This window comes from Eubalaena glacialis, chromosome 10 (genome assembly GCF_028564815.1).
Source record: "Eubalaena glacialis isolate mEubGla1 chromosome 10, mEubGla1.1.hap2.+ XY, whole genome shotgun sequence".
NCBI classification, from domain to species: Eukaryota; Metazoa; Chordata; class Mammalia; order Artiodactyla; family Balaenidae; genus Eubalaena; species Eubalaena glacialis.
Window position 1 is genome coordinate 113,995,705 of NC_083725.1, and position 9,105 is coordinate 114,004,809.

General features: G+C 43.4%; 1 protein-coding gene across 1 annotated transcript in view; it reads right to left on the reverse strand.

Annotated features, from left to right (window-relative positions):
* Positions 1–6,464, reverse strand: part of ATL3 (atlastin GTPase 3) — a 54,329-nt gene extending 47,865 nt beyond the window's left edge. Inside the window, exon 1 of the mRNA XM_061201910.1 lies at positions 6,040–6,464. Within this exon, the coding sequence (XP_061057893.1) occupies positions 6,040–6,085 (46 nt within the window). The 5' untranslated portion in view covers positions 6,086–6,464. The remainder of the gene's footprint in view (positions 1–6,039) is intronic.
* Positions 6,465–9,105: the final 2,641 nt, after the last annotated feature.

Sequence of the window (9,105 nt, forward strand, 5' to 3'; positions counted from 1 at the left end):
TACCCATTCCCTTCTTATCACCTTGCAATCTGACTTTCCTTTCAGTCTCTCTGTTGAAACCATTCTCTAGTTCATCAATGACCTCTCCTGCCAAATCCAATAGGCCTTTCTTGATTCTCATTCAACTCTGCACCTGTGATATAACACATTGGCCAACCATTTCTAAAACTTCTTAAAACTTTTGGACTCCATAACAGTGCCCACTCCTAGTTCTCTTCCAGCCTCTTTATCATCCCCTTTCACCGGTTCTCCTTTTCAGCCTCCTGTGATACCCACCAACGCCCTGCTTTACCCTTCCGCAGTTCTCAACCTCTCCCTGAATAAGCTCTTTATTCTTATAATTTCACTACACCCTCTATTTTGGTGATGCAACTTCATTAATTTCTAACCTGCACTTAGGTCCAAATGTGCAATTGCTTAAGGGACAGATTCATCTGGATATTCCACCATCAGCTCACTCTCAGAGGAGTATTATGTAGAAATATATGGGTATAAGAGTCAGGAGAGGGCTTCCCTGGTGGCGCAGTGGTTGAGAATCTGCCTGCGCGTGCAGGGGACGCGGGTTCGAGCCCTGCTCTGGGAGGATCCCACATGCCGCGGAACAACTGGGCCCGTGGGCCACAACTACTGAGCCTGCGCGTCTGGAGCCTGTGCGCCGCAGCAAGAGAGGCCGCGATAGTGAGAGGCCCGCGCACCGCAATGAAGAGTGGCCCCCGCTTGCCGCAACTAGAGAAAGCCCTCGCATAGAAACGAAGACCCAACACAGCCAAAAAAAAAAAAAAAAAAAAGAGTCAGGAGACAAGTTCCTGTTCCAGTTCTACCACTAACAACCTGTGTGATTCTGGGCATGTCTAGTCTTCAGTCTCAACAGTAAAATGAGTCAAGATTTAACCTCTAGCAACCCTTTCAGTTCTAACATTTTATAAGTCTACATTTAGTGTCATCAAAATGAATCCTCTCAGCTGCTCCACTTCTCTCAAATCTCCACCTTTCAGCCTTCACATCTTCCCTGACTCCATCTTCCTATATGAAACCTACCACCAGACCCTATCATTTCTTCCTTCTATGACTTAAGCTCCTGGTTTGGCAAAGACTGTTGTAACAGTGAAGGAGTATCTACAGGAGAAAGGCTTATCCCTAACAATCAGGAAAGACCAGATTTCTGGGCCCAGTTTCGTACTAACCGTAACAGCGTGAGTAAATCACTTTACTTCTCTGTGTCTCAGTTTCGTCCACAAAATCAGGCAGTTAGGTAAAGCCATTTTATAGCTCTAAAATTCAATCTCTCTTGAACAACTGAAAATTTCCTGAATATCTAAATTGGCCAAACTTGCTGGGTAACGTATTCATGCCTTGGCTTAATTTAAAATTGTATAGTCCTGGCTAAAGAACAGATCAAAATTTACGATGATAAAAACATTAAAGCAACTTGCTCAGCAAGGACCCCACCAAAGACTTGGGGGTTTGTTTTAGGAGTTTTTTAAGGCGGAGAGATACTCCATTTGCAGTGAAATTACTCCCATGTCTCAGTAATCTTATACTCTGGAGATCTAACCTCCAGGGACAGTACTAGAAAAACCTTTAAGTGGCAACCTTATATGCCTTCTCCCTTTAGCGAAGCAATCATTTCCCAAGGTCTAGATATGCATTCTGAGATGACAACAACAGTAATGCTCACTTACATGAACAGTTAATGTTCGATATGAAGAGGTAATGCTCTATTATGTACATTTACATGAATAACAGATGTGACATTTTATACACATACAAAGATATGGCCTGACCACAGTCACATCTATCATCTGTATTTTTGGCCGCACCACGCAGTTTGTGGGATCCTAGTTCCCCGACCATCTGTATACATTTAAGTGAACTTAAAACCTAAGTTTAGGGAAAACCTAAGTTTAGTGAACTTAAAACCTAAGTTTAAAAAAAAAAAGTGAGTGGTAGAACTATATCATACTGCCAATTCTGATCAGTGCTGTAGATAGCTCATAGTAATACTGCATCAGCCATCATTTCGAAGTATGTAGAAATGTTGAAATATTTGCGTAATTAAAAAGGACTCCAATAGTTGATGTGGAAGCTACAACATTTTTTCTAATTACTTTTAAAGTACTGACGTATCCTTTACTTTGGACACAACACACCTTAATCCAGACTAACCAATAGGTTTAAGTATGCCTATTCAAACAATCGTTATCATTGGATTCAACGGAGAAGCTCTGCACTAAAACAAAAACAGACAACCCAAACAGAATGGCTGAAAGACTAACAAGCGAAATTAATTATTATAGGGACAAATTTGTAGAGATCTGAGCAAATTACAGCGCTGATTCTTCCTAGAATTATTTCTGAATTTTCAAAGGACTGAAAGAAAAAAAAAAAGTAGCTGCACAGGCTAAATAAAAGTAGATGAGACTTCTGAATTATAATTGGCCTTCCTGCTCCTATGGAAAATGTAAATTTTAAGAAATAAGTTCTATCAGAAAAAGCATTACGGGGAAAAAAGTTTAAATGTCCCTCAAATACTTGAGAAGACCATCTGAACAGTGATAAATTCAATGAAACTAGTTATTTGGAAGCAATTACAATTGCTATTTCAGATAATTCAGACAGAATTTAGTAGATCAAGTCAACAGTTTAGACCAGGGTTTCTCAACCTCAGCACCACTGATATTTTGGGCTGGATAACTCTTTGTTGTGGGGAGCTACCCCATTCACTGCAAGATATTTAGCAGCATCTCTGGCCTCTACCCACTGGATACCAGTAGTGCTTCCTCCTGATTGTGAGACTCAGCAATGTCTCCAGACATTGCTAAGTGTCCCAACCAGGCAAAATCGCCCTGGGTTAAGAACCACGGGGGTAGAGTCAGCCTCAGTACTCATCCTTACTGTCCAGAGAGTTTTGAAAAGCAAATCCTAACTACAGTTATAGAAACATTTCACTGAGTAGCGTGCATGACTCAGGGTAAAGTTATGACCTGAGTTTTCCACTCTCCTTTTGAAATACCACATTTTCTAAAGGGCAAAAGCAACACACCCAAAAACAGAAGCATACCATTTTCATGCCTTGTTCTTACTGGCAGTCTTTAAAGTTCCTAATTCACAGAAAAGGCCAAAGAAAACACATCATCATATGTAAGGCTAAGTACACTAAAGCCCTCAGCCAACTCTACAACTGCTGGGTGTGGCTCTTTTTTGGTGATGGTGAGGGAGTGCTTTTATACACTGTTTTGTCTCAAGGCAGTAAGCATTCCGGTAGATACACGTATATTTTTAAGGTCGTTTCAGTGAAAATTCTATTTAAATGCAACTTAACAGAATAGTAGGGGAAATTTGTACCTTAGCACTGAATGCTGAACAAAACCACATTTTCTTTGTCAATTAAGAATTCTGTAGTGCTTAATGGATTTATGAAGATCAACTATGACTAAACAGTATTAAAGATTCAGAAATGCAGAGACTGGGCTGAATCTAAAAATGATGCCAGGCTATACTATAGGCATCTAATTTAATACAGGCATTTAATAAAATAGATCCCAGGCTATTCTATTAAAAAGATAAAAATCTTTTTAATAGAATGAATTCAATATTCATCTTATTTGACTTTACCCTAAAAATAAGAACACCACCAAAATCAATCTGGTTACCTGAAGGTTTTAATTACCTGTATTCCAGTTGAATAAGACTTTCTTAACTGGCAATATTTGATTTGGAGTCCTTATCATTTCAAGACAAAAAGAGTTAATCTACTTCTTTGCTTAGTCACCTACTATACCACTAAAACCTATTTTCTGATTTGTAATATACTCATACTTTATCTGTGAAATATATGTAACACATTCTAACAATCAAAACATATTCTAACGATCAAAACATACCAATAAAAGGCATTCTTTAGATATTTGCATGGAAGAGTATCAACTCAATACAAAAATACTGATATTACAAATTATACTTCCTATAAAGTAATAAATCAATTCAAATTAAGCAACCACCTATAGAGAAATTTGTATACATTAGCATAGAAATTAAATTACTTGGGTTTTGGGGTTTGTTTTTTTTTTAAACTGTTGCCTGGCCCCTCAATATATTAAATCAGAATCTGTGAGTGGGCCCCAAAAATTGGCAGGTTTTAAAAACCCCAAGTTATTCTAATGTGCAGCAGCAGGGCTGAGAACCACAGCTCTACAGCAATTAAAAGACTTTTTTCGTTTAACTAAAAGCTTTTCCCTCACTTTTCCCCCTTGATATATTTTTAGAGAATATGCTCCTAGAATCTCAAAGATAAGTCAGGAAAATGTTTTAAAATTCAGACTAACTTTAAACTGTAGTTGTGTTAAACAATTTCTCAGTATAAGACACAAGGCCACAGAAAGTTTAACAGGCATGCCGAGTCATTGCAGGTAAATTTTAAACCTCAAACAAGTTCACACAACCTAGGGTTCCCTAAGGTACTTGAAAGAAATCTTAGAATATGCGACCAAACTGTGAGTAATGACTACCACTGGGGAATTGGGGAAGTAGAGATGACTTTATTTCTTGCTTCTTACAATTCTCTATTATTTCATTTTAAATAATTAGTGTGAGTATACCTTTTATTTTATGACTTAGGAATCATAAAAATGAAAAATGCATGTGCTACTCCATAGAAAACCAATTCTAAAAAAGCCTAATCTAAACAAGTCTTATTTAGTGAAAACTAAGACAATTATGCTAGTACACATCATCACATTTATCCTCTATTTTTTACTACTTTTCTTAATTTTATGATTACTCCAGTAAGACAGTAAACAACAGCTAATAAAACAACCTGCTCTACTAGTGTAATGCTTCATTAGGTAGAGGTCTTTTTAAATCAAGCGTTTTCTTTACAGGTGTTAAAGCAGCAACAGAGATTTCTATACTATGAGCTGGTTTCTGTGGGGATTGGGAAAAAAACACTAATTTGAAATTCAGTACACTGCAATGCTGAATACTTGTCGCGGTTTAAAACTACGTAGGTTTTGCTTCTCCAAAAGCCAGCCAAAATGTGAAACCACGTTTTTGGTCCGTTAGTTCTTCTCTCCTTCCCAAAACATTCCATCCAACTTCGTATTCAAATTTGAGGACTAGGATTTATTAAAAGAGTCTTCAAACAATGTTCTTTTCTTCTTTTTTTTGCCTTTAGATTTCACAAGTGAAAACTTCTGGCCATTTCAACAGCACACACAGCAAACAAGAATAAAGTCAGGTAGAATGACAGATGAAATTAAAATCCATGAATTTATGGTGACTATTTGTTTTTTCTTTAATACTTTCACTATGCTTTGTGTCTTCAAGAAAGCAAACGAACAACGTACTGTACCAAACGTACTAAAAGAACTTCCTAAAAATCAATTTAGGCCACATTCTTTTATCTCCTTTAGAGAGATAAGTGCGGGTTGAAAATCGACTTCCCTAATACCTCCTGTAACTCAAGGTCTTTAGGATAAAAATAAAGCTTCCAACTCAAAGACGCTTTGCAGCCCTCCAGAGCTTTTTAAAAGGCTGAACAATAAAGCATCTACCTTCCCCACTCCCTGGGCCCGTTAATACGGCCACAGCCACTCGGCCCGAGGTTTCCCGGCCAGCGAGCGAGCGAAGCGCCTAGGCAGGGAGAGGGCAGCAGCCCGGAGCGCCCAGCTCAGCCTCTAAACGCCGCCCCAGGACCACCGACCCTCGGGGTCCGCCCCAGGTCGGGAGGGGAAGGGCCAGATGGGCGGCGGCAGCCCCGAGGGGGCACTAACGGCCTCCTCCTGGCCCAGGGCCCGACCCCCGAAGGCGGCCGCTCCCAGCCGGTAGCGGAGGAAGGCGCCGCCCGCGTCCGACTGGCCCGGCCCCGCGAGCAGCCCCCGGACCCGAATTCGTCGGCCAAGGGACCCCAGCGAGAGGCGCGCCGTCCCAACCCCGGGACGAGGAAGGGCGGCGGCGCGGGCGTCCGGTCTCCTTGAAACTATAGCAGGGAGGGCGGCGGGGGGGCCACGGAGCGGGCTCGGGGGAAATAACGCGCCTCACCTGCTCCTCCCGATGCAGCCGCTACCACTCGCTGAAGGGACAACATGGAGCCTCCGCCTCCAGCAGAAGGAGCAAGGGCTCAGAGAGGGGCGGACTGGGGCGGGAACGAACCAGGCCCTGGAGGCGGGAAACGGGCGTGGCCTGGGCTCTACAAAAAACTAGGGAGAAGGCGAGGCGCGCGAAACCACAAGACGGCGCGTAGACAGCGGGCTGGCGAGGATCGATCGGCAGCCCGAGGTGCAGCGAGCGCGGAGCGGGCTGAAACGGGAAAGCGCACTCCGCCGAATTCTGCCACCGCCCGACGCGCGTGCGCGTGCGCCGGAGTCCGACACCCGCTGCCGGCTACCTGGGGCTGCGCCCTGGGGGCAACCGTCCGTTGGGAATTGTAGTCCCACGCTCTCTGGGTACCCTCCAACGGTTCCCATTCTGCGCACTCATCCGGGCGGGGAGGAAGCGGAAGAGAGGGATGGGGATTGCCGCGGCTCTTCGACGACTGAACTACAACTCCCAGCAGGCTGTGCAGGGAGCGGTGGGCCGCCCAGTCATCCCCGCCCTGCCCTCACTTAGCCTTAAGGCCAGGCCCCCAGCGGAGGCGTTGGTGGAACCGGCCTCAGACCGTTGTCGGCCGCGTTTGAGAAGGTTTCGGTGTTTAACGCTGGCCGGGGCCGTAGGTCGGCGGCACTCTGCCCTAAGGACCGAAGGGAGGCCTCAACCCTGGGTGACGTGAGCATCGCTGTTCTTTTAAATGATTTTGACTTCACAAGGAGAGGAGGTCGTGACTTCATTATCACCATCAGCAACTTCGCCCCATATTCCCGTCCCTGTCCAAGCCTGATGGCGCACCATAGCCACTCGAATAGCTAACGTAAGAACTTCCAGGCAAAGTCCTTCCACTGGCTTTGTCCAGTCTAAGCCATGGCCGTATTTTGTAAATCTCCGGCTTAGAGGAGCTTGTTTCGGAGCCGCTTTGGCAATCACACTCTTAATTAAACTGTATGGTAGATCAATACAAAACTGGGTTCTCCAAAAATGCTTTTATTCACGCTTCACGTGTGATTGAGAAAATGTCAGTTGTCACAATTGAAGAATATTGTTATTTTGGATTCGTTGGGGTAGGGGCAGTTGTCTTGGGGCTAAATAGCTGGTGGAGCTTATGAGAGGCTAAAGCCTTTATCTCCCTCCCCCCGACTGCTACCACCTCTTGGCATCACCATTGCCTCATTCACTCGACAAATTATTCCACTTTCTTTCTTCTGCCTCTACCTTAACTATTATAACCTACCCAGAACCTTCTTCCAGCTATCTCTAGGCCCTGCCACGCCCTTGAGCTGTTTTTCACTCCCCGAGTGATTAGGCCAGAAGTGAAAAGGTAAAGATAATTCTACCTAATCTTACCTGAAGAGGTCCTGTTTTGGTTTCTTTTCCCCTGCACCTTCTGATTCTCTGCAAACTCTCAAGATTATTTGAATACCCTCGTCCAGGCTTTATATTTGAGTCTAGGTTAGATCTAAATTAACTCTGGCCAGCAAGAAACTAGATGAGAACCTCAAGACAAGTGGTTCCTGGGGTTTCGCATTGGGTGTGCAGAAAGCAGGACCTACAGGATGTGACACAAATCCAGGGCATTATGAGGCATGCTCAGAAGAGAAAGGGGCCAGAGGCTAATGACTTGTCACAATTGCAACATGCAGTGTAAGAATTTAAAATTGAGCATACCTCCCAGCATTCTATATTCCCCTTCCCCATCCTTCTCCATAAGACTTCTCACCATCTAACTTTAAGTTTTACTTTTATTTTTGTTTGTCTCTTCCCACTAGAATATAAGTTCCAAATGGACAGGAATTTTTGTTTTGGTTCACTGCTATATCTCCAGTGCCCCCAGACAGTGCCAGGCAGATGGTAGAAACGCAAATATTTATTGAATGGAAGAATAAAGAAGGTATACGTTAGGGACTTCCCTGGTGACGCAGTGGTTAAGAATCCACCTGCCAGTGCGGGGGACATGGGTTCAATCCCTGGTCTGGGAAGATCCCACAAGAATCCACCTGCCAGTGCAGGGGACATGGGTTCAATCCCTGGTCTGGGAAGATGCCACATGCCGCAGAGCAGTTAAACCCGGGTGCCACAACTATTGAAGCCCGCGCGCCTAGAGCCCGTGCTCCACAGCAAGAGAAGCAACCACAATGAGAAGCCTGTGCACCGCAACGAAAAGTAGCCCCTGCTCACCGCGACTAGAGAAAGCCCGCGCACAGCAACAAAGACTCAATGCAGCCAAAAATAAATAAATAAAATAAATAAATGTTTAAAAAAATACATTGCATCTTTCTCAATATAACATCAAGGTCAGTGTCAGCAGATCAGCCTCCCCATACACTGTAGAAGTTTTGGGCACTTAGAACAACACTACAAATTATAGGTACACTTTAGGATTAGTCACAGCTTAGAAAACAACCCCTGTAAACAAGAAACCTGTTTTGTTATTGTTTCCTTCTCAAGTATCCAGGGTCATCAAAACAGTGGAGGTTCAAAATGCTAAAAATTGATGAGACTGATTTGAGCCTGCCTTCAACCATCTCACTCTGAATTGAGTCATGTGGTATGACCAGAGGCTGAGCTTTCCTTGTGGTTTTCCAGAGTAGGTGACATGTAGACATGTTTGAATGGTCAAGGCCACTGGCTTTGTGGTCAGACTGAGCTGGCTCTGAATTCTAGCTCTGATGCTCACTAGCTGGGCAAACTTGGGTGAGTTAGTTAACCTCTTTGAACTCGTTTTATCATCATCTGCCAAATGATTTGAATACTCAAGTCACAGAGTTGTAGGTTAAATGAGATGTAAGTGTTTGGCAATTATGACTGATGCATAATTAGTGCTCAAAAATTGGTAATCATATTCATTCTGGAAAAGCAAAACAAAGTCATAAATATTTGAGATACTGAATTATGTTACAAAGCACAAAAATAGAAAAATTGTTTTCTGCAATAATATCCACTGTGACTCAGGATCCACAGCTTTCCAAAAATAGGGTGTTTATTGCGTGCCAGGCACAGTGCTAGGCAGTAATGCTG